Source organism: Misgurnus anguillicaudatus, chromosome 11, assembly GCF_027580225.2.
Source record: "Misgurnus anguillicaudatus chromosome 11, ASM2758022v2, whole genome shotgun sequence".
Classification (NCBI taxonomy): domain Eukaryota; kingdom Metazoa; phylum Chordata; class Actinopteri; order Cypriniformes; family Cobitidae; genus Misgurnus; species Misgurnus anguillicaudatus.
Window position 1 is genome coordinate 19,721,046 of NC_073347.2, and position 25,978 is coordinate 19,747,023.

General features: G+C 37.6%; 3 protein-coding genes across 3 annotated transcripts; 1 reads left to right on the forward strand and 2 right to left on the reverse strand.

Annotated features, from left to right (window-relative positions):
• Positions 1–13,360: 13,360 nt before the first annotated feature.
• On the reverse strand, positions 13,361–19,414 carry rhoua (ras homolog family member Ua). The gene is made up of 3 exons (XM_055170022.2): positions 18,744–19,414; positions 18,075–18,133; positions 13,361–16,294 (listed from the first exon to the last, which is right to left on the reverse strand). Exons 1-3 carry the CDS (start codon positions 18,979–18,981, stop codon positions 15,839–15,841), a joined length of 753 nt encoding a protein of 250 aa, XP_055025997.1. The 5' UTR covers positions 18,982–19,414; the 3' UTR covers positions 13,361–15,838.
• Positions 19,415–20,427: 1,013 nt separating this feature from the next.
• pdcd2 (programmed cell death 2) lies at positions 20,428–22,890 on the forward strand. Its single transcript, XM_073873235.1, has 6 exons — positions 20,428–20,848; positions 20,947–21,186; positions 21,592–21,735; positions 21,838–21,938; positions 22,314–22,421; positions 22,568–22,890. The coding sequence occupies exons 1-6, from the start codon at positions 20,524–20,526 to the stop codon at positions 22,736–22,738; spliced, it is 1,089 nt and encodes a 362-aa protein (XP_073729336.1). The 5' UTR covers positions 20,428–20,523; the 3' UTR covers positions 22,739–22,890.
• Positions 22,891–23,127: 237 nt separating this feature from the next.
• On the reverse strand, positions 23,128–25,911 carry tbp (TATA box binding protein). The gene is made up of 8 exons (XM_055170019.2): positions 25,769–25,911; positions 25,324–25,462; positions 24,840–25,174; positions 24,561–24,648; positions 24,312–24,403; positions 24,053–24,220; positions 23,873–23,967; positions 23,128–23,770 (listed from the first exon to the last, which is right to left on the reverse strand). Exons 2-8 carry the CDS (start codon positions 25,375–25,377, stop codon positions 23,691–23,693), a joined length of 912 nt encoding a protein of 303 aa, XP_055025994.1. The 5' UTR covers positions 25,378–25,462; positions 25,769–25,911; the 3' UTR covers positions 23,128–23,690.
• Positions 25,912–25,978: the final 67 nt, after the last annotated feature.

A 25,978-nucleotide genomic window follows, 5' to 3' on the forward strand; every position in this document is an offset into this window, starting at 1 on the left:
AGACTAGGACCATCTTTTACAAAGTCAAACAATTTTTACTAAATTTTAACTAAAAAAAGTGCATTAAAAATACATAGGTATGAGCATTCCCTGGGAATCAAACCCATGACCTTGGCATTGTTAACACAGTTGTAGCAATTGAGCTACAAGGAAACAAAAAATAAGCCCATAAAAATGAAAATTGATAAATTCATAAATATAATATAAACTTTGTAAACGTAGGTATGAAACATAACTGTTTTCTGTGAACCAAGAATTCCAGCTGTTTCCTTTATTACAGCTGTGGCTCATATGGTGACCTCAGCAGAAGACTTCTGTAGGAATTCGTTCCCCAAAATGTTTGCTCAAAATTAAACAATAATAATAAACAAGTCGAAACTATTGCATAGTACAGATTCTTGGAGATGAAAGGAAGGAAAAGATTAAAAAATTTTTTCACAGAATTAGTACCAGACTATTCACCTCTGTTAACATGTTCACACACTTTAATTAAACAGATGTGTCTATGCTTCACAATATCTACAAAGCAAACAAACAGCGATCCTTATAAACATTTTAGTCATTCAGAATGGGGGCAAATACAGTGATTGATGATTAAAACTTAATGAGATGAGCATCAGAAGAAGATGGAAATATTGGCTGTGAGACAAACAGGGATTATAGAGGATTAGAGTGTTTACCACATCATTTTATTTTCATGACCAATCCATCCTCCCTTTCCATATGTTTTCCACATGTAGCCCAAATTATATATAGTATCCTCATAAAACATTTGTGAATTTGATTTTGAGAATGAATGTTTAGAATTAAAAACTAAAATATAAAATTGAATAAGAATAAAAAATAGCTTTATTGCCAAGTGTTCAGCTTCTGAGCTGAAATCATGCAGTGACAAAGGAAGGGTTGGAAAGAAGCATACGCTTCAGCAGATAAAGCAGATAAGTGGAAAATGAAATAGCAGACTTATCTCACTGAGAACGTGTCTGGATTCCTGTCATGAGCCATTGCACAGGACTTGCACATTCATATGACGAGCAGGAAAAGAAGGCAGCCCGTGCACAACTTTCTGCAGTCATCATTAGACGCCAGTGAGTTTCCTGCACATCTGGATGTGAATCATTACTAGAAGTACTGTATAAAATAACTTTTCCATTTTTATACGTGCCTGTGACACTTTTCGAACACATCTCGATATTGTGTTGTATCTTCTTTCGTGAAAATGTTCCATAAGAATGCCATAAACAATTGATATAGTTCAACTGAACAGTTTGAGTAATCGAGTAATAGATTCATACTGTCCAATGAAATATATTGGATTTCACTGACATATTGTATTTGGCTGCTTTCATCCATTACATAACTGATTCCATAGTATAACCTCTATGCCAAAATCAGCTGACTGCCGGGAAAATTTTTTTTTTTTTAAATTGTTCTAGATTACTTCAATGTGAGATTTGTGCTTGTTTAAAACAATAATACATTTAATGCATTTTAACATGTTAAGTGCTAAAAAAGTACATTTTGTTTAGATTTTAATTTGATTTGTTTCCCGTTTTTGTCAGTTAACTAAAAATATGTTTTATTATAACATGAAAATTAATTCTTAAACTTAAAGTCCCCATGAAATCAAAAACTCACTTATTTTATGGAATATTGCAGTGTTCATTATAAACAATGTGGGTCATTATTTTTTTAAATTCATGTTCCCTCATATCCTTTAAAGAGTAACTATGGTCCGATTCATGCTTTTACATTTCCTTTGGTGTGTATTAGTACATGTTAACAATATGCAAAAGGTACAGACCCTAAAGAGTTATCGTCTCCAACGTGAATCTCTTTTCTTGGACTACAACAAACACACAGATTGTAGGCAACAGTTTACTTCCTGGGATTGGTGATGTAGACAAGACCGACATTATCATAATTCATCCCGCTTCGGACTCACAGCCTGTAAGTTAACTTTTGTCAGAATTGCATTGTGCGCAAATCTTTCAAACATGGTAAGGAGCTTCACATTTCCGGCTGACGTCAGAGGTATTCAGAGCAATCACAACGTACAGATAAGCTGGCCAATCAGGGACACAGCTCTTTTCAAATTGATGAGTTTTGTACAAGCGTTTGAGGAAGCCAGAATATCTGGAGCTACAAAAATGTACGGTATGTGGAAAATAACGTTGTTTTTTAGTAATTAAACTTTAATCAAAATTTACTGGCAATTCTTCTCTGATGATGTCAGCTAGCTAGACAGCTTGGGGGCGAAAGCATTTGTTAACCCCACCCCCTTCAACTGTCAGTCTGTGGCCCTTTCCCAAAAATAGCACACTTCGGACTTGTGGACTTCCTCACAGTGCACACTTTGATGACATCATGTTGTGCAGATTTTAGAGACCCTTGATGCGAGTCCACGATGGTGCATCGGAGTCGTATTTTGGGACAGACTCGAGTGTCACGGCGGAAGTTGCCCATCAGTGTGAACTCCTCCCTTCCATCATCTGATTGCTCTTTCGCAAGGACTTCTTGGTTGGTAAAGTGTGTGGAGCCGGTAGCAGTGCGGGCTTCGCCAAAGATCACATCAAGGGTGCAAAGGGGGCGGTGATGAGCACACTTCTAAGCGTAAAAAATGACAGATGAGACACCCTACAGACTCTTAGACTAAGCTAGCATGCGCAATTTAAGGCCACGAGACCGAAAGTCCACATGAAGTGCGCCATTTGGGACAGGACCTGGTGTGAGTTTAATTTTTAATTCCTACTTTTCTATATCCAATCAATCCACAGTGAAAAACACAAGCCATGACCACTATTCCTCCTGTGATATTTCGATTGACTCGGAAATACATCATAATACAGAAGTGGATTGAAACTTCCTGTTCACGGAGACTTTAAACATAAATGTGCTAATAAACAGTGTCGGTTCGTGACTGCTCATCCGAGGGACGTAAAATCAAAATAAGTGTTCAGAGTGTCATGTGTGTTGCTCGTGTTTTCAAAATATGTGTTTGTTGCGTCATGTGAACCATGTGCATCACGTGTTTTGTCAAAATAAGTGCCTGGTGCACACGAGTCAAAACCGTTCATGATAAAAGAGACGCTCACATTCACAAAATACACACAAGACACTCCCTTAACACTAAACTCTGATTACGCATGAGATTATACGAGTATCTGGCAAACGCCAGCATCTCTTTTATCATAAACCCTTTAGACGCGTCTGCAGCAGGCACTTATTTTGACAAGACATGTGATGCATATAGGATCACTCGACGCGCACTCGCGCAGAACACATATTTTGAAATTACAAACTACACACATGACGGGCTACATGTTGTGACGAACTTAGCATCGAGCGCCCTCAAAAAAAGAAGTCACCGGCCGTCACTGCTAAGAAGATTCTTTGCAGCAATGCCAAAGAATAACATTTTGTGTTTTTCAAAAAACATTTTATTTATTCCATTTTATTTTTTACTAAAAAATCTTTTGTTCAAAAGAAAGGTTCTCTGAATATTAAAGGTTCTGAACCATACACACTAGCATACCATTTTTAGGAACCTTTATTTTTAAGTGTAACAAACCATAACCAAAACTCACATCATTTGACAAAGAAATAAATATCATCAAGTTTTTTCAGATGCAAAAAATGTGGCTCTCTTATTTATAGTGCTTATCATTCCGAACATTCATAATGATGTAATATATTTATTTAGCAGTTCTGGACACAGCTGCCTCTGCACTGCTCTTTTATTTACTCTGCAGGCAGTAGATTATCTTTTCTGTTTTTCCCTCTGGCCTCCACCAAAACACGGCCGCCCCACACAGACAGTTCCGCTTATGTCACAGAGTTATTATCACTGCAGATAACCGCTGCTGTTCGCTCTCTTACTCACACGCATACCAAATAAATACAGGATCTGGGCAAGTCAATGCTAAAGGACACAAATATGTACATGTGGAAGATAAAACAAAATGAACGATGATCTTGAAGTCAAACAGTGACACATGAAATTAAAAAGAAAATATTCCATGTCTGAAGTTTTGCACCAAAACAAAAGTAAAAAGATTAGATACTCATCTGTTTCATGCCTGCTTCAGTAGATTCAGGGTGAGATATTACTCAGCCTTGTGTAACACAGTGAAAGTGAAAAAAAAAAACAGTGAATCTACAATGTTTTTTACAGTATTTTACTGGGTGATGTCATCTAAAACCTAGCTTAACTTTATTTCCACATATTTTGTCATGCAATGTATACACGCATACAGCAACAAAAAGTGCAAAATATAAGGGATATCAAATATAAATTAATATATTTTAAATTGTTATAGCGCCATATAAGCATGTTTTGTTCATTGCACAAGTACTAGTGATACAAAAAGTAAAATTTAGGGCAATATTTCTTATCCTTTTGTGTCCACTGGAAATTCTGGATTAATCCAAGCCACACCTATAGAACAAACATTCAATCTATTAACAGAGACTTCCTCTAAATCCCACCCCTAACTGAGGGAGTACAGAAGATCTGCTGACATTATTTTGTCCAAAGCGCCTCTTTTATAAGCAGGAGATCACAGAGTTCAAGCAAAAGTCATAGCATCCCCGCTACGCATAAAGCACATAAATGAGAACAGTGCATGAAAGGATAGATTAACTTATGTTTATCTTGAATAAAAGGTAATTTACTTTTTCATTATTGTTCTGATTGTTCCATTATGAATCTCAAGTCAATTTTAGCAGGTGAGCTGCACAGTGGCGGTTCTAGACTAATTTCACCAGGGGGGCCAAGGAGGGGCCAGTGTTTTACCAGAGGGGCACATAAAAAAAAGGCAAGAAATTATATTTAAAGATTATAGGGGTGGTTACAGGAATTATTTTAAGATAGGACTAGGCCTTAGTTTAATTAGGAAACATAACTAGTTTTAACAAACATGCCTTACTAAATACATTACTTGTGTGCATTTTGAAGCAAAACAAAGGGCACACGTATATTTTAAGATATGGCATTGAAAGTTGTTTTCAGTTTGGACAGCTCTTACATTTATTTTAGACTAGGACTAGTCTAATCCCTTTCCGGGAAACTGCCCCGTAAACGTTATTTTACTTTACAATCATATAAATATTTGAAGAGTTTCGTTGCAAAACGAGATAAATCCATTTTTTAACATTTTTGTCAAAACATGTTTATTATAATGTTATCATGTTATTATTTTGTTTTATGGTGCTACTTAGCTGTATTTTTTAAGTTATGGAGGTTTAAATCAAAACAAACCAACTGCAGTTGCATTGAAATCAATTGGAATCCACAACCTAAAATCGAGATTTCTGAACAATTAAAAAAACGGTGGTTATCTCGTTTTGCAACGAAACTCTTCATTTATTTAATACAAGAGTGAGTGCAGGTGCAAAAGGGGAGCTTGGCTCTTTTCTAAAGCCCCCCAACCGAAAAGCATGCGAGCCTACTCAATAAACTTTATGAAATGCAAACTTTTATAAAAACAAACGTTTGTTTTAGTTTACATATAAATACACATTGCTAGACAGTTAGGGACCACAATCTAATCAATATTTAAAATAATATTTATTTTAAACTGTAAACATTTTTATATGTAACATTGAATTATATTCCTCCAATTTTATGCACGTATATGTAAGAGCATAATTACAGCGTTTTTTACAATGTGTAAACTTTAAAAAGTAAGCGAGATGTTGGTTTTGCCGGTTGTCGATGAGTAACAGCTGTGAATGATCACAACGCGCCCCAGCAGCCACGTCACAGGAGAACAAGTGAACAGTGTCCCAATGTCAAGTCCTTACCAGTGCCCGAACCTGCATACACATTCTCAACATCGGGAGATTGTGAACGAATTGAGACACTCGCCGAACAGCACCCGCAGCCAGCTGCTACAGTGGTTGGGTGCGCCGCTTTAAGAACGTTGCGTCGCATTAGTTCCGCTTTTGGCGCTCGCGAGTAAAATCAAAATAAATGTAAAATTTTTTATTTGGTCAGCACGGGGTGGCCACAGTGGTGGCCAGGGACAAGTCTACAGACGCACAGGACACCCATGGCCTCCCTGTAGAACCGCCACTGGAGCTCCATCACCCAAATCACTGACCGCATCCCAAGTGTTTCATTTTAACAAGACAGTTGTCCTCCAAAACTTTCCCTTTCTCAAGTGAGCCATGACAATAAGCTGCGTTTCACAGCTGAACTCTCTGTGAGAAGATGGGATGGAGGGATTAAAGATGACATCAGAGTCGAAGCACAGCGATTTCTCTCCCACTCACTTCCTTGCCCTACTGACCTCTCCACCCTCACGGCATAAATCACCAACACACTTACAAAGCAGAACAGCCACAAAATAGCCTGAGATTAACATAACGCTTAAATGTGCTTGGGTGTGTTTTTGTTTATTTGATGGCTTGCAGCCCCAGTTTTACCGCACATATTAAAATTAATTTTAGAGAAGTTCTTGTTCCCTAAAATTACTAAATTATTCCCAGCAAGTGAAACGTTTAAGCAGAAAATGAGAAAGAGTAAAACTCTTGCTTTTAAAAAATTGGTGCTTATTAAAGTTTTGGCGTTTGTTTCAACAAACTCTTAAAATTATAGCTCATTCTTCTATGACATCAGACAATTTATTTTTTAAAGTGTAATAAAAATAAGCGGTGCACCGATATATCATCCTATAATCTGTGTGGGTATCTAAAAGCATTTTCCCAATATTGGACATTGTGCATTGGTATGAGTTGCATTTGCCCCTTACGTAGGGGTTAAGGGTGAGATATCATTATTGTTCTTTATGATACTCCTATGTTTTTGCACAATTCATTTCTTACAAATTCATATGAAATCGCCAACTCAGGAATTTTTTATCAGTGCATCCCTATAAAAATGATTCATGCTTCCATTAAAACACTTGTTGCTGCTTATTATCAGCTCAAAATAAAAAAAATGTCAAAACACTGGATAAATGCCATTTATCTGACAGTAACACATAAATTATTAAACATTGAAATGAATTTGGGAGTATGAAATAGCTCATTTGTAACAATTCCCTGAAAATCTCAAAAAAGAGCTAGACTAATGGTCAGTTATGTGACAGAAATATCACAGGACCCTCACACACCAGATTTAGAGGCCAGCAGGGATCAACGAGCTTAACAAAGAGCTTTCACTGAACCATTGCTCTATACCACAACATGAAGGTGTATTTGCAAACAGCTGTGTGCAATCATTTGTGGCTTTGGAGGCGTGGTTAATGTTTTCTTTCAGGCTGCGTTCTGACTCATTGGTTGTGAGGACAGATAGTCAGAGTTTGCAAGACCCAGAACACCCCCAAATCTTAAGATACACACACGTAATGCACACAGCTCTCTCTCTCTCTCTCTCTCTTACACACACACTCCATTCACTTCATTCTGTGTAGCGCTCTCCCTCAGCATGCCTCCATTTGTACTTTTTAGTATTCACTCTAACATTCACACGCCGCCTATCAATCACATCGGCTCTAAAAGAGCAATTTTATAGAGCTCAAACTGGGCCATAGACACTTTGGCCGAGTTAGGCATTGTTGTTCCACTGACAGCAAACTATAGTTAAGCAGCAGATGACGTCATTGGTGTTTTATTAAATGGACACTAGGTGGAAATAAAAGGAAGTTTTGTAAATATTGACTTTACGTTTGCACAATACATTAGAAACCTTTTGACTGTTTGATTGTCTGGTTTAAACTGGATTTAGGAAGAAATGTCATTTGAGCACCTTCCTGTTTTAAGTTAACTAATCCCCACCTGCTGCGAAGGACGATTTTCCAACAAATTGATTCTCGTCTACAACAAACCATGTCTTTTGAACCAGCTTATAAGGTGGTCGTACTTGTAATTCAATAGACTGATTTGTTCCAGAGTTACTTTGGGCTGACTGCAAGTGTTGAAGCAGACTGGAGTTGGAAAAGTAGTAAAATTTATTTATTTATTTATGCAATTTAATAAGCTTTCCATCTTTGTTAAGAATTATTTTAACAGGAAAAAGTGAACGTTACAAAGAGGAGCTTGCAGAAATAAAGGTGCCATTTAAAAGGATTTGAATTAACAACACTGAATACCCATATAAAAGACAAATGGAGATTGCTAACAGATACTGTCGCCTACAACTGAAAAGTCTGGACTCAATAAAACATGTTGTGGTTGGGAGCGCTGGCCAGTTTCCAGAACTGTTACACATTTAGTCTCTTTGACCCTGTTCAAACACACATACAAGTGCGCATGGTTAACAACTATAGGGAAAGACAAAGAAAAGTGCTTACATAAGAAATGAGATCAGGTTATATATTTCATCTGTTTACAGTGACGTGACTGTCCCGCAGCTGTCCTCTATATCATACTCACACTGTTTAGAAACAATGTGCCAGAGTAACTCATGAGTTTTCATTGAGCACATTCTCACGGGTGTTGTCATGAAGTGGCTCCGCTTTCTCCTCCTTCTCTTCTTGCAGTAACTAAGCACCTTGACTAATTTCTGTGGAAATTTGGTTGACCGGTTGTAGTTATGCAACTTAATAAGTGAGAGGGGATTGTAACCCTGTGCCATGCTGCTCTGGAGGGCCTTCTGCACTTTTTGCAATTACCTTCTTTCAGGATGTAACAATTAACAGTTTGCACATCTGGTTTAAAAAAAGGTACATTTTGCGGTAAGATAATATGATGATCAATTAGTCACATAAACCAATATGTGATCCAATGTGAAAACCCAAAAGCCGTAAAGTGTAAAGAACATTCTGTAAAAGTATAACCTTTATATGTTCTTCTGTATAGCTCAATGGTAGAGCATTGTGTTTTTAGCGTAAAGGGTCATGGGTTCAAACCCAGGGAACATACATCGATAAAATCTATACCTTGTAATGCACTGTAAGTTGTTTTGGATCAAAGCGTTTGCCAAATGCATACAAATAAATATATTTAATATTGATTAAACAAGGCCACGTCTCAGATTAAAATCAGAGAGTGAAATTAAGCCGTTATGCTTCAAATCTCATAATTTAGCCTGGATTTCACACACAGGGAGAAAAATCACATACACTGTAAAAAATTTGCTGCATTTTTGTCAAATCAACATATATTTTTATGTTACTTTAGTAGTAGTAGTAGTAGTTTATTTATAGAGCACATTTCAACAACAGGATGTTGTACCAAAGTGCTGTACACCAATAAAACAATACAGAAGAATGCAAAAACACATCATAAAAGAACATCACAAAACAATACACACATAGACAAGTCAACGATCTCAACTCACTTAAGAGGTGAATTTTTAGGTAGTTTTCTTCAAAAGACCCTAAAGGTGGGGGCAGATCGAGGAGCAGCCACTGAAAAAGCCTGATCACCCCTTCCCTTCAGTTTGGTCCTCGGAAAACACAGAGTCCCCCTTTTTGCTCAGACCTTAGGGACCTAGAGGGCTCATACACCTTAAGAAATACAGAAAGATAAAAGGGAGCTACACTATTCAGGCACTTATACACAAAACATAAAAGTTTAAAGTCGACTCTCAATGACGCTTTCCAACAGGTGTTTTAGCATTTGTTGTAAACTTGTGGACCTATTTTTCCAAACGCCTCATACCCGTACATTCTTCCGTTGAGAGCTTGAATAATAGACACTCCAGCCCAGTTGGTGGCGATAATCCGCCTTTGCCAATTGCAAGAATACAAACAACGTTCCCTGCGGCGGAGAAATACCGTACCTCACAGCACATCTAATACAAGTCATTGGAGTTGGACAAAAACTACGATAAAACCTGTTGGAAAGCATCTTTTGCAGCGATTTTTGTGTGAGCATATCAGTAAACACCGCTGACCACTCGGTGAGTTTCACGTCTTTGTAAACGAAAGTTTAATGCATTTAGGAAGGATTGTTCCAGTGCAGCTATGCAGCCATTGTAGTGGTGGTGGGGTAATACAACAAACACCCGAAAATTCTCAGGCCAGCATCATATGTCCAAATTTCAGTCAAAACCGTTCTATTTCATCATAAACAATCTGAAAATGGGGCTTTAAGTGTAAAATACCGTACTTGTCCTTTAACCACTGGTTTACAAAAGGGGGACAGTTCTCCTAGCTTGGATGGATCACACGTAACGGGGGTACCAAACCAAATAAGCTCTGTTTTATTCTCATTTAGGTTTAAAAATTTGTTAGATAACCAGATTTTCACTTCCCTTAAGCATTTTTTAAGGGAATCCAGTGTTGAATCACTCTTGTTACACACCGGCAGATATATTTGAGTGTCATCGGCAAAGAAATGAAAGGAAATCCTGTGTTTCCGAAAAATAAACCCTAAAAAGGGCAAAGCAAAGTTTTTTTTTTTTACTATTTGCACTTACATTTTTAAGTTTAATTAACTTAGATTTTGAACTAGTGAGGAGTTGCTTTAAATTATAAAAATAAAGTTGAATTAGCTTAAGTTATTTTAACTTTGTTTTTATAATTTATAGCAACTCCTCACTAGTCAAGAAATTTTAAAGAAAAAACGAAATTTTAAATGAATTGTAATTTCAAATTGATTAAACTTAAAAAAAATTGTGCAACAAGGAATGTTTACAGTGTACAGTATTTGCTGTTTCATGCAAAAAACTATATCAGAATCCTGTTCTCATTTAATTATGCCTGGTACACAATGAACCAAGTACGATGACCTTCTTCCGCTGTGATAACCCTCATTTAGTTTTATGATGTTTATATCATTCGAATTTGCTGAGTCCAGTAACCACACATTATCCATGGGAGCAACAACTATGCAAAATTATCTGTCAGAAAGGCTTTGCATTGTTTTTCTTGAAAATGGTGTAAGTGAAAATAGTTTCTCTTGGCTACGTGGGACGTGGCAATGGCTTTCTCTACACTGAGAGTTACTCTGGCATTCCTCAGTCTGTCAGCAGCCATCAAAAGCTTTCAGTGCGATTAGGTCTTTGTGGGAGCCCTAACATTGGCTCCTTCAGCCCTGACCCATAATTGCACAAAGCGGCAGGCCGAGTGGAATGGCCACCAGATTCTGGGTAGCTGGTAGATTGAATTAACCCTCACCTGCATGGTCAGCAGTCACAGCACAATGTAGGCCAGTGCAGATTTCATTTCATTGTGTGTGGCATGAATGTGTGCATAGACCCTGATAACTAAATAGGGCTACTTTTGTCGTGATGTCACTAAGGGAAGTAGCTCTGGAATTTTCCCAAGGTCTCAAGCGCAGATAACAGAAAGGACAGATTTACCTTTCAATAACTCCAAAGATCACTTGTTATTGATGAAAATGTTTTTATATAGCGCTGTGCTTGTCTGATAAAGATATCTGTGATCACAGGATCAGCTCTTTTCCTGTCTTTTCTTCTCAAGTCAGCACAGAGGAATATAACTGACTCCTCATTTCCTGCTTGGACAGCATTCGCTGGGAAGCAAATCTCTCTCCATCTGCATCATGTGCTGCTGGGTCATACTCTACACACACAAATACACTGCTTAGTGGACCAGCAAGAATTTCCATGTTGGCCCAATCTGATTTTTGTGTGTTGGCTTTTTTGAGGATGATCAAACATCATCATTTTGCTTGTGATGCGGGTTGATCAAGGAAGTTTTGCTGGTTAACCTGTTTAAGAAGCATGCTTGGAACACTGGCATCCAAAACACAACATATGCTGATGATCATGATGTACGCTGATCTTTTCAACACAATAGTAAATCAATAAAAAGGCTCGGCTTCTGATCAAGGGTTTGGAGACATGATGTGATGAGAACATAGCTTTTCTTTCTAAAAGAGCTTCATATTTTACTGACAAACTGTCATCACAGTTTTGATGAGATGACATATCCCCATCATAGTTTAATAAGTTTGAATACCATCCATCAATCGACAGCCCTGCATACTTTCTTTCTCTCAGGGTAGGATGTTTCATGAAACTTCTCAGGAGCTACAGTGGAACTAACAGAGGATAATCAGTACAGTCTGTCATTTTTGATTCATTTTGGCCCAAATGTTAAAAGCGTTTTGTAGCATGAGATCTTTTGGTTGAGAGGTCTGCTATAGTTGACGTTTTTCTTTCTTCATCTGCCGCTCAGAAACATGAAATATAAAAACAACTAGATACAAATGGCCTAGATATGTCACTGTGAGCAGTTTAGGCGTCTAAAGCCAATGTAAAGCATATCAGATGTTTAAGAAAGCATCTCAATGGAGCTAATGAACCCAGACACCCCTTTAATTGTGCTTGAGGAAATGTGATAAAAATCCAGATAAAACAAACCCTTGCCAGCGATTCAACGTAGCCCAAACTCACAAAGACTTCACGGAGCAACTAACAGCTTTTTCCCCAGATCACATTGAATTCACAACTGTAGCTCTAGTAGGCTCTAAACCTTTTATATTGCTGTTTTAAAACTGTATGATGAGGGTTAATGTATAGGCCACTGGTTGTTATCGCTGAAATAAGCCCTGACAGTGTGATCAGGAGCCGTCACAAAGCGGATGGTCTTGTATCACACTGAAGGGGCTTATTTTGCAATAAAAACCAGCTGCCTGTACATTATCCCGCTTATTTCACAACTATTTACCTCATAAGTAATGTAAGGAACATTAAATATTGATTTGAATTATTTTATTTACTCATTTTTAAAGAATGCAGACCTTCTGCGACGATAACCTGTTTAATTTTAGGCAAGACATTCAAATGTTAAGACGATAAGACAAGACGTTCAAATGTCACGAACACACTATTTGGTTTTGAGCGGTTGTTATCTGGGAATAACAAACCTGCAAATATCATGACTGGCCAATCAGCAACAAGCATTTCCAACAAGAAAAAGTGAAATAAATCCTCAGCATAAACTGTAGACAATTAACATAAAATTGAAAATTCTGTCATCATATTCTCACTCTCATGTTGTTACAAACTCGCATAAATTTCTTTGTTCTGATGAACACAAAGATATTTTGAGAATTGTTCGTAACCAAATTGTTCGTAGACGCCATTCATCTCCATAGTAGGAAAAAATAATACTATGAAAGTAAATGGGGTCCACGAACGGTTTGATTACAAACCTTCTTCAAAATATCTTTCTTTGTGTTCATCAAAACAAAGAAATGTATACAGGTTTGTAACAACATGAGGGCGAGAAAATGATGACAGAATTTTCATTTTTGGGTGAACTATCCCTTAAAGCACCCTAAAACCTGCTTTATATACAGGCAAGAGAGGGTTAACCAAGGCACTGACATTCTCAAATGATTTGCTTGATCTGTGCCTCTTATGACCCTTTTGGCCTTCCATATTCGTGGCGTATATAAGGCGTATTCCAAGAAAATGCATACCACACAAACAACCAAGTACACAAAAAGTATATTTATTCTGAAAAAGATAACAACCTACAGGCAGGTGTCTGTAGTTATGTGTCAGTTTTGTCTAATCTACCCCAAGATCCTGAAAAGATCATCTGAAGTGACACTTCAACAATGAGTTCACTCATGAAGTAAATATACAGCACTGCAATGCAACTCACATGCAAAACAAAGCAGTGAACAAACACACAGCATGTGTTTAAAGTCAAAGTCTGGCTACTTGTCAAAAAGCTCTGACAAAAATGTATCTTTCAGCCTTAAAGTACACAGCATTGTGGCGTTCATATCCTTTGGTCAGTCCGAACGTAAGGCCTGTCATTTACATGATATGAAAAACCACAAATACATTTCTTGATAAATGATTGAATATAATGTACAATGTTTACAATATTAAACAACATCACATTCACACATAAAATAGTTGTTTTTGAGCAAATGATTAAATCAATATGATTGTTTAATTTGGGCTTCAACTCTCACTATGCAAAACCTTCCACACTTTCTGTTTACACCACTGTACACTTGCTGAGAGCCACCAACTTTCTTCCTTAACAGTCTTTCAACTCTTTGCTCCATTTTATCGCAAGCTGACGTCAGAAGAAGTAAACAAATAACTCAGAGCAATCAACTTGAATTCATTCTTGGTTCATTTTGTACTCAGGAAGAAGAAATGTTCGCCACTACTGACGTAAGTGGTTATTTAATATCTAATCCAGCTTACGCAGTAAAACATTAACTTTACCGTGTCATTCACTTTAACACTGGATCAAATATTGCATAGCAGCAGGTGACTATCCAGTTCATCTGATGTTTATAAGGACAACACTCCACATAGCTTTTCTCTACTGATAAGACAGCAAAACTTATCAAAGCCTTACGTGGCTGAGATCACATTCTTTGGGGGTGACAAATACACGAGAATTATAAAAGAATTAGTTTGTTTATTAAAATAGAGAGTTTTTTATTACACTATTTGGCAATTTTGAGATTAAAAGTGTCATAAATTACATTGGAATGAGAATTTGGTTGGAATTTGGTGGTAATAATTGCAGGAACAGATATTTCATTCCCGTTAATAGGAAGCAACTGGAAACCAATGAGTTCCAGAATGATTCGATCTGAAATGAATAAATGATTGCTGACCTAAAATTTCCAGTTGAAATGTTGGCCCTGCAGTCTGTATTGCAGGTCAGAGTTTTTCCTTCCTTTGAAATGATCAACATACATCTATGAATACCTAACAATAGATTCATCCTCTATCTGAAATGCAAAAGTTGTTGTTTGTGAAGCTCCTCAAAAAGCAATTTTGCGTTTTAAAGATGTCTAATATCCATCTAGGCTAAATCAAGGCAAAATTTGGGCTGTCACTGAAAATGTAATAGATGTCTAATCATTGCCTAAAATAAATGAAATGAAATATAACAAATAAATAAATAAATGAAACCAAACACCTCACTGTTGACTTTGCTTACATGATGGAATATCATACATCTTGCAAGTAATTTTGGCAAAAACAGCATGTAATCAACTTCAAGTTCATATTGGCTATAAGTCGGTTACTCATAGCCGGTCTATACCGGGTTAACCTAGACAGTGAAATGACAGCTATTGCTTGCTGGGTCGAGGTTCAATGACCAGATATACAGTCCAGCTGGCCTGCTAAGTCGACTTACACTCGCAGAGGCTCTGACCTCAAAGCATGTTTGGGTCTGGATTTAACTTCAAATGTAAACAACAGAGTCTGGTGAGATGTGCCAGCATCGTGCCGTCTCTAAAACGGACAATCATTCACTCTCAAATCACAACAAGGCAAATGTCGGTGATGTTGATAATGTGTCCAAACATCTGCTTGTATTCTACCTCACACTTAATGCTTTGACAAATACATGATGGAACACTTGACTATCTCAGATTAAACCTTGATCACTTCTCCACTGAGACAAAGGAGATAACCCAGGCTTGTTGAGAGCAAATTATCCTGTTCATGTTGTTATATATGTTAAACCACCAACAAAATATTACAGTTTTGCTAAGACTAGCCAACAGGATCTTAACTTTTCATAAAGGACAAAAGTTATAAAATAGATGTTTGGTAGTGGGGTGATTCATGAGTTCACTTTGAAGCCCTCCTCAGTAGAAGATAAGGTGAAGACAGATGACTCTTGCCCTTGAATTGTTCATGTGACCATTTGAGGTGAAGCTGGGACTTTCCAAATGAAGAACAGACCCTCGAATGAACAGTGAAGCTCAATCCTCTAGTGTTATTGACATCTTAACGTTGGCTGGTTGAGTCTTTCCATTTCATAAAAAATTGCTCATCTTTTCTACAATGTCCATTTCAAAGTTTCATAACCATTTCTGCCCCAGTTAATCCACTAGAAAGGAGCATTTGTTATTTATTTATTTATTTCCAAAAACGCCAGTTCCAGTTAAAACAGCATCTACACACACAATCAGATTCACTCCTCTAGGCCAGACAGCAGTACTTTTTCCACCAGGATTTGGAAAGCTTCCTCATTTTGTCAGGCGTGCGCTTCTTCAGCCTCTTTTTCTGCTGCTGACTGTCAGAGTACTGGATGCTGGCCACTATAGCCGTGTCAAACACCTCCTTTAGGTTTTTTTGGGTGAGCGCGGAGCACTCCATGTATGAGACTGCCTGCACTTCCTCTGCGCACAAGCAGGCATCTTGGTGGTCCACTGGCCTCTCTTTATACGTAGCTAGCTGGATGAGCACTTTGACATCTTGACGGAGGTCAGCTTGGGTGCCAACAAGCAGAATCGGCGCCTTCGGGCAGTGCCGACGGATCTCTGGCACCCACTTTTCCCTCACATTTTGGAAAGAGGAGGGACTTACCACACTGAAGCAAAGCAGGAAGACGTCAGCATTGGTGTAGCACAGCGGCCGGAGCTTATCAAATTCATCCTGCCCGGAGAAAAGAAAGAGTCAGTAGTGATCAACATCAAAGCTGTGCAACTAGGACGTTAGCTTTTATACTTCTATAGGATATGCTAAAATAATGTTTGTAAGATTTTAAAGCAACACCCATCAGCAGACTTGTCTAGAGTAACGTACTTCAATCTGCCAACTCCCAAGTCATGCTTATGATTGGATATCTGTACAATATTAGAGACTGCTGTGATCTCAGCGGCATAAGAGATAAAGTCTACAACACAAATTTAAAATCTGTTGTATATTACTGCTGCATTCCATCTGCTTTACTTTTCTCTATGAGTCTCTAACTCGGTTCCTGTTGATACCCCAAAGCCCCTTTGTGCTCATATTAGTTAATTGAACACATCCTAACTCATGAGAAACAATCATATCCTACAGTGCTTTCTATATTGTAACTCTCTTACTTTCCTTCTATCTTCTCTGTTTCCGATGGCGTAAACAGAACAGATCCAAATCTCCCTTGGCGTGCCTGTCTCTCCTTAGCTTGCTAAAGTCATCAAAATCACAATGATCTCACATTTCCAGTGACTAGCCCCAGCTGTACCTCGACTGAAAGTAGGTCTCCCTTACCCTGGGATCGAGCCCAATTCATCACAATTAGACTGCTTCCCATTTTCTATTCCCTAGAGCTCCCACAAATGAAAAGACAAATGAGTTGCATTGACTGACCTGGTCCTATAATGCGTGTTCTTATAGACGGTTTCAGTGGCAACAACGTAAACAAACGGCTTTTGTGGCCCAAACTGAAATTCGCAAAGAATCAATAACAACACAGTCTCTCTAGAGTAGATTATTTATAATAACAATCAAGATAACCTTAAATTACCTTAATTCAAATCATAGCTTAAGCGTATCAACTACTACACTGTCACTGAGCTAATGTAATTAACCCTACTAAAAAATCCACCTAAGACCAGCATAAGCTGGTAGCTGGTTTTAGCTGGTTTAAGATGGTCCTCCCAACCTGGCAAAGCTGATCAAGCTGGTGAGTCGGCTGGTCTCCCAGCCTGACCAGCTAAGTCCAGCTAGACCAGCTTAAAATGTGACTAAAACACAGCTAGACCAGCATGCTACACCAGCAAAACCAGCTAAAACCAAGCTGGGAGACCAGTTAAAACCAGTTCACCAGCTTATGCTGGTCTAAGCTGGATTTTTCAGTAGGGAATGTATGCAAAGTTAGCTACAGATCCTTGAATTCATGTCTGGCGGACTAACCTCACTTTGCACCGCGGGAATACATGCTCGCCTCTCATCTTTTGAAAATCAAAACATTTTTATTTTCGACAAGGTGTTTGTTCCACGGATCAGTTTAGTCACTAGCCAGACCAGTAAACAAACACACCCCATAAGTTAACTTCGGGCTAGGTGCATAACCGTGACAATGCATGTGCATCCAATAAATCCATGTATATACGATGCAGTATATACTTTCTTATGATGGACAGCAAACTTCAGATGAACTTTACCAGAAACCCTTATCATGAGTGAACAAAACAACATTGAGTCACTTTTACTCCCAGCCTTATCTTACAGATATCCAGCCGTGTGACTTCTTAGGACTCCACATTTACCCCACTGCAATACCCTTTGGTGTTCATCTTTAAACAAATGTGCTGCCTGTTTCCAGTTAAGAAAGAAGGGCTGCAAACAGCATGTGTTTGTTCAAACAAAATATATTGTCTAATAATGAGAGCGGCAGAGACCTAGATACTGTTTTTGTAAGTCTGGTGAGAGGGTTTGCTGGACTGACCTGCCCGGCTGTGTCACAGAGTTGAAGTTTCACAGGCTTGCCATCCACAGCTACAACCGCTGTAGAAGAGATTCAATATGACATTTTAGCCTTCTTCAGTCAGAATGCATTATTAAGATACAGAATGAGAGAATTTAGCTTGAACTTGCTGGCCTGAAAGTATTTAGGAGATTAATTCAGTCTTATTTGTTTTACCATAATTTTCCTACAAATATTATGGTAAACTATACTGGAGTGGGAATATGGTAAATTATGGTTTTACATGGTATTTAATAATACTGTTATTTAATATTTACAGTGGTATATATATATATATATATATATATATATATATATATATATATATATATATATATATATGTATATGTATGTATATGTATGTATGTATGTATGTATATAAGTACCAGTAAATTATATGTGCAGTACCATAGTACACTGTACATTTTATGTTGTGTGTGTGTGTAAATAAATGTATAAAATATTAGAATTAATTAATCAATCAATTAATTATTTTTTGCAGTTAATAATGAGTATTTTAATAATTATTTTTGAGCACAACTATAGTGGCATGTGCTTAACGATTGTATAAAGGCGAGACACTGAATTAGGCTGATTTAATTCAATTAATTTGCTTATTTTCTACATTATAAATGATTGAGCGGTATTTACCTGCGAAGTTATCAAAAGCCGTCGGCACATATTCGGTGGGATATCCATTGGTGGTATAGCTGACAATGAGACTAGTTTTACCCACTGCACCATCGCCGACCAGGACGCATTTCACCCTGCGCTCAGCTGCGGACCCAAAGCGGCTTTTCAAATCTCTGCTCCGCAATCTTCTCGGGGGTACCGGCGGCACAACTGTCCCAGGAACAGCCTTATATTCTCCACCTCCCTGCGGAGGCATCTCTGGAAGCACCGACTCTCCAGAAGTTTCAGGGATGCATCTGACTTCTCATTACTGAATGAGAGAGCAGAGTACCACCAGTCTCCAGTTTTACTGCGGTTTCCATTACGAATCCTCGAAACGCTACATTTCAAATAAAAAAAGTTTGGTTTGTCTGAGACTAAAAACAAATTACTCAACAAATATAAACACAAAGACCACACAGTCACTGACGTTATGCTCTCACTTCTCCGCCTTCACTAAAACTCATCTGAGCGCAAACACTACGGGTGTGTTTAAAAGTCTAGTGAGTTGCCTAACTAGACAGCATCATGTGCATCATAGGCGTGCACAGAATCCTTTAGACATAACAGGCAAGATTTGGGAACAACATGCCCGTGTAGCATTTTGGTCATGGCGACTTCTGACTCCAACAAAGTATGACCCTCAGAAAATGCTGCCTATGTAGGTGGCACAGTAAATTTTGAGACGGAGTTAATGACATCATCATCTGTGAGTTGTTCTATTCACCCAAGAAGTGAAGTTCAGCAGAGCTGTTATCATATAGATTACTGATAAACTAAACTTGCCCGAATAAAACGTCTTTTATTATTTTTAATCACGGGTACTTGTTATTCAGAAAGTGTCCATTAACTTCGAAAAAATTGACATTTGATAATAACTAAAGATATTGTTAGTATGAATAGTATAGTATCTCATATCGGTACAAATCAAAGAGTGCAAGTTTAGTTTAAAAGGAAGGTGGTAACTACTTTTTAAACAAATTATAAATAAACCACTTATATGCACATTTGGTGAGATCTTTGTAACTTTTTTTAAAGGGATAGTTCACCCAAAATGTTTATTTCTGTCATCATTCACTCATCCTCATGCTATTTTAAACCTGTATGAATTTCACACAAAAGAAGACATTCCGAGAAATGATGGCAAACAAACAGTGTCCATTGACTTCCGTAGCATGAATAAAAAATATGATGGAATTTAATGATTACCGTCAACTGTGTGCTTTCCATGATTTATCACAATACTTCCAAAATATTTTTTCCTACCATGGAAGTCAATGAACACTATATGCTGTGTGTTTACCATCATTTCTTAAAATATATTCTTTTGTGTTCATCAGAAAAAATAAATTCATACAGGTTTAGAACAACATGAGTAAATGATGACAGAATTTTCATTTTTGGGTGAACTATCCCTTTAACATAATGTAATTTAATAAAACAATTAACACAATGACGCCATCTATCGAACAAACTGACTAAATACATGAAATGTAATGTAAATGCAAACACTTAACTCGTCCGACGAAATGTAAAAATCAATCAATAAGTAAGATCCTTTCGTTCTAATGTGTCATTAATATTATATAATAAAAAAATGATTGTATTGAACAAATACATTTAGATGATGTGCCTCCTTTTTAAAACATCGCGCTTTCTAGGTGGAACGTTCGTTACATTTTCTTGTTTCACTCGGAATATTAGGCTCAGATGAACAGACAGCCAGAGGAGAGGAACACGCTATTCTTAAGATTTGTTTATGTCTAGTGGTGGGCAGATGGCTACAAACGTGACAATGTCTGAATCAAATGTCACGTTAGGTTTTTTAGAGGAGGCAGAAGCATGGCAGCTTCTTAGCAACCAGTTTCCAAGTAAAGTCGGAGGGAGACCAGCGTGGTTAAGCCAGTTGGATTTGCCAAGTCTGCCCGAATTACTATGTGAAAAATGCAAACTCCCAACAGTGTTTCTTTTGCAGGTGTATGCACCAATTCCGAAATATGATCAGTGTTTTCACAGAACATTGTTTGTGTTCTGCTGCAAGACACCAGCCTGCTATACTCGAAATGACAGCAATTGTTTTAAAGGTAATTTCTAACATGTGTTGATTAAATCAAGAATAACTGTTATTAGTTTGCCTTACGAGTACGCTGTACTACTATCCATATCCTGTCACTGTCTCCAGTGTTCAGAAGTCAGCTGCCAAGGAAAAACGAGTTTTATCCGTTTGATCCTCCTCGTGACGAGATGCCAGAGCACGTGTTGGAAGATCACCAGGTTCTGGGATCCGGACTCAAACTGTGCAGGCTGTGTGGTTGTCTTGGACAGAAAGCCTGCTCTCGATGTCACGCAGTTACATACTGCTGCAAAGAGCACCAGATCATAGACTGGAAACCCCGCCACAAGAAAGAATGTGCCAATAAGGGTAAGTGTGTAGAAATAACATGCATGGTAATGCATTACTTTCTCCTGGAACCCATTACATTTATGCATCAACACTAGGTGCTTTAAATGCAGTGTCAACACACCTGAATTAACTGATGAGTTTACTAGTAGAGACTACAAGGCCTGAATTTGGTGTCTGTCTGATAAGAGAGACATCCAAAATTCTGGGGATCAAACCCAAAACCTTTTGCGCTGCTAACACGCTCTAACACTGAGCTACAGGAACACATATGGATAACCTTTGGATTAAAGCATCTGATAAATGCCTTCATATAAATGTAAAATGTGAAACAATTGTTTGGCATACATTAGTCATTTAAAAAGGTCTATTAACATAATTAGGATTTGATATAGACCTGTATTCTGTTCATTTTTTTTTTTGCAGTTTCTCCTAGCTCAGAGGAGATTAGTTCATTTCTGTTTCCTGAGTGGGAGCTGGTTACCGAGCCAGAGGAGCTTCCAGCAAAAGATGAGGAACCCCATGAATCCAAAAGTCTGGACCAGAAACACATGGCCTCTTTAAATGATGGTATACTACACATTTCAAAACATGCAGTTTATACGAACTTGGCAAAGAACAGCCTTTCACAATGTTTGGTTTGGAAGAAATTTTTTTTTTCTTCACAAACAGGTTTGGAAGACGGTGAGCTAGAGAGTATGGCCCTTCATGAAACACAAGACTCGAAAGTGTTTCAGAGGTTCAAAGACTGCATTGCTAATGAACCAGAACAGGTGAGTTGTAGTATTTATGACTGTTGTTTAGACATTATTAAGATAAGGTATTATCAGGTACAGCCTAAAGGGTAAATGCTTTCCATAATGTATGTCTGCTGTATGTTTAAAGGTGGGGTGCATGATCTCTGAAAGACAATGTTGACATTTGAAATCACCTAAACAAACACACCCCTAGCCCAATAGAATCTAGATCTTCTTTTGATAGACCCGCCCCACACATACGCAACGATGTCTGTTAGTAGACATGCCCCTTACTGCTGATTGGCTACAAGTGTGTTTTGGTACTCGGCCCGACTCCCTTTTCAAAAATCATGCACCCCGCCTTTAAACATCTTTATAAGTTATACTTTATAAATTCTTTGTTATTCCAAGGTTTTGCGCTATTACAAAGGTGGGTCTCCTCTTTGGGTGTCAGCTGAACATGTGCCAAAAGAAGAGGACATTCCAAAATGTCCATGTGGGGCAAAACGTATCTTTGAATTTCAGATTATGTAAAATATGTTAGATAAAGCACACTGTTGTGTATAAATGTCACTTTTTAGGAGAGTTACTTTATTTTAAGAGATGTCATGGTTAAAATATTAGGCTATATTACATTACACTGTTTACATTGTTCTTGTGTTCTCTTTCAGATTATGCCGCAGTTACTTAATCACCTTAAAGTGGATAGGACAGATGCCAGCATAGACTGGGGAACAGTGGCTATCTACACATGTATGGATAGTTGTGATCAAGGCACCAAATATTCTGCAGAGTTTATTTGGAAACAAGACTTTGCGGTAGATCAAGTCGTATAAAATTACTGAGCGGCACTATTTGAATTTGCAAAATGTATATAAAAGTATTTAAAATATTATTGAATTGTATTAAATGCATGATTAAATGCTGCGGTATTTTGAGACTTTCACCTATCAATAACTGAAAATTAAACATGTATAGTTGTCTTTGATTTGTTTCACTCTCAGACTGGGTTTTCTTGTGACTTCTTATCATAAACCATATTCCTGTTTTTCCACACAAAAGTTGTTTTTTTAGTTTGCAGTTATTTTAAATCTATATTAATGCATTTAAAATGTGCTCCTATGCTGATCACTTTCAAGTAATTTTTGCATTTAAAGACGTGCATCATACAAAAACATGTAAAGACACCATTTAAGGTATAAATGTAGCAATGCAACACTGAGCAGAAACTTGAGAATATTTATTTGTATCCAACATAACTCATGGAATCGGATACAGCAAGGTGGATTTTACTATCAGTGCTTTACATGGGGCTAAGAAAAAAAGACCTACAGTATAATATACAATGAAATGGGAATTAAACTGTTAAGATTTGCCAAATTTGATACACATTCTATTCAAAACTGTAATTTGAAATGTCAAACGCCAATAAAATCTTAACAACCAAAGGCCATACATGCAACAGACTTCCTCTCAAGCAAGAAGTCAACATTGACGAACTGTGATACAAATACATAAAACCTGCTCATAAAAGGGAATGTGTACAAAAATATGAACTTGTGAACATTTTAACATCATAAAAACAAAATTCAAACCATTAAAATGTTCAGACATGGATAAAACAGTATTTTGAAAACCAAGTAGCAGGTTAAAAATATTTAAAATGTAAAATAAAAGCATTTATCCTCATCTGTTTACCTTCCGAGCGAGTCCTTCATATTTACAGAATTACAAAATGAAATGAAACTGTGTAGGCCAACCATGACAATATGGCGCAATGCACAGAGATTACGTTGTTTTTCTGAATCCTTTTAAGATTGGGTAAATATTTTCGAATGCTTCATAGATTTCTCCTCTAACCTTTGCACCTGGAAGCAAAACCATATGGATTATGTGAATGCAAACTCTGCATCACACATTGTAATACAAGGCACTGGTGTTAAACAATATTAATAAATTATATAACTCACCTGTGAGTACAACTTTTCCAGAAACAAATATTAAAAGGACGATTCTAGGTTTGATCATTCTGTAGATTAATCCTGGAAATAACTCTGGCTCATAGCTGTGGATAAAGAATCAGAAATAAACATCTGCAGCCATTACGCTTACAGTTTTTCTCTCTCTTAAAAGTGTAATGCAAGACAAACCTGCTAAACTGCTGGTGTGTAAGCACCAGACCTTCTAATCGGATAGGAAACTTGACATCACAGCTGCCAACCATGTTCTGAATTTTGAAGTCTAAAAATTTGGCAGGAAAACCCAACTTCTGCACTACCCTAGCATATTTTCTGGCGGCCAAGCGGGACTGCTCCTCACTGCAAAAATAGTAAGCAAACTCACACGTTTGTTGTACAAGCTTGAATTAGAGGACAAAAATGATAATAAAGATCAATGTGTAATTCTGACCTTTTTGCTCCTGTACACACCATCTTTCCTGAGCTGAAAATAAGAGCTGTTGTTCTGGGTTCTCGTATTCTCATGATGACAGCAGCAAAACGCTGAAATAATCATTAATGCATTTGTTTTAGAAAATTAAAATGTCAAGAATCTGATAACGTGTGACCTGTCTGTGAAAACCCAGCTAAAGTCATTTTTATTAATTTATGGTTTTGTATATAAAATCATATAACAAATGTAAAGAACATTTGGCCTCACCTTTGGGTTATATTCAGCGTTTCTGGCTCGAAGTGCTATCGTCTTTAAATCAAGTTTGCACCCCAAGTTTACAGTAGACACAATATTCCTTAAAAAAGAAACAAAAATAAGCATAGTAAAAATATACCCAAAACAACCAGGACACTTGTAATATTGCCATATACATAAAAATATCATCTCTAATTATTTGAAGAGCAACATTTATCCATAATATTTTTTGACCATATCACAAATATGCTTCAGAGTCACGCAAGCAGCATTTAGCTCAAATAAACTTACTGTAATTGAGGAACGATGCCAGAACTTTCTGAGGCCGGTGTGGCAGGAGTAATTGGGGTCATGGGGGTGAGAGGTGTGTTATAGAGTGGGGTGTTGCCTGGTAGTGCTGTTGTCGTAGAGACAGCCTGTGAGTGATAGAGCTGAGGTGTCTGGCCTGAACCTCCCACCATCCCACCTTGTTGTTGTGAGGCTGCCTGTTGCTGTTGTTGCTGCTGCTGTCTCTGCTGCTCCTCCAGGAGCGACAGGCTGTTGGTGTTCTGCACTGGTTGTGGCGTGAGCCCTGTGCCGTACGGCATCATAGGACTGAAAATAGGCAAGCTGGGCGTCATGGCTCCCTTTAAATTCAGACCAGACAAGATGACAGTAAACTTTATGCATACATGATAAGATAAAATATGCTACATTTTGCTATGGTGTTTGTTTTACAATTAGAGTCTATTTGTAATGGAAGTTTTTTTTATTCAACATCACTAACGTTACATACCTGTGGAGATGCCAGACCTTGAGAGAAAGGGGGTATACTGTTGTTCTGCTCCATATTGGTAGATTATGAAGCAAAACAACTTTGCAGTAATTTCAGGAGAAGCCTCAAATCCAATCTCTAGCCGATATGTTTCAAAGACCTGGTTTGGAGAAAAAACGTATTTTGGACGGACATATTTTCAAATACATGAGTACAATCGATAGATCATGCACAGTTTAATCTCATAACTCAAGCATGCCATGCATTTATTATTTAACACATCCTTGTGAATCCCACCTGATAAATATCATTAAGCGTTAGTGTGATAATTCATTAGTTAGCGAGGCTAGTTTGCTAAAATGTATGTGGCGCTAATCTTTCGATGACAAAATCAACATAACGTAAAGTTCATACTTTATATATAATTGATTTCTTTCTTTGCCTTATTTTGAACTGTCACACAAACCTGTAACTTGCAGAATCCCGAGTTATTTCAGGTAGATCTAGAAACACATCCAGAAGCCCAACGAGCGCGCCGCGCAAAACATGAGACTTCACAACAACTTCCGCCCTATTTAATAAGCGCTTCCGGTGCGTTATGGGCTAACACTTGTCACGTGCTTCTTCAACTACAAAATAAAAGTAATGTGTCTTGAAATAATTATGTTTGTTTCTC

Bases quoted from the DNA above. Each gene is read 5' to 3' on its own strand.
- tbp (XM_055170019.2), bottom strand. From the start codon at position 25,377: ATGGAGCAGAACAACAGTATACCCCCTTTCTCTCAAGGTCTGGCATCT. The intron at 24,404-24,560 runs GTGAGGCCAAAT...TGATTATTTCAG, and splicing joins ACGCTGAATATAACCCAAAG to CGTTTTGCTGCTGTCATCAT. The intron at 24,221-24,311 runs GTCAGAATTACA...CTATTTTTGCAG, and splicing joins GTGTGTACAGGAGCAAAAAG to TGAGGAGCAGTCCCGCTTGG.
- pdcd2 (XM_073873235.1), top strand. From the start codon at position 20,524: ATGTCTAGTGGTGGGCAGATGGCTACAAACGTGACAATGTCTGAATCA. The intron at 21,939-22,313 runs GTGAGTTGTAGT...TGTTATTCCAAG, and splicing joins TTGCTAATGAACCAGAACAG to GTTTTGCGCTATTACAAAGG. The intron at 22,422-22,567 runs TTTCAGATTATG...TCTTGTGTTCTC, and splicing joins GGGCAAAACGTATCTTTGAA to TTTCAGATTATGCCGCAGTT.
- rhoua (XM_055170022.2), bottom strand. From the start codon at position 18,981: ATGCCTCCGCAGGGAGGTGGAGAATATAAGGCTGTTCCTGGGACAGTT. The intron at 18,134-18,743 runs GTAAATACCGCT...TCTCTTCTACAG, and splicing joins GGCTTTTGATAACTTCGCAG to CGGTTGTAGCTGTGGATGGC. The intron at 16,295-18,074 runs GTCAGTCCAGCA...TTCTCCGGGCAG, and splicing joins TCTGTGACACAGCCGGGCAG to GATGAATTTGATAAGCTCCG.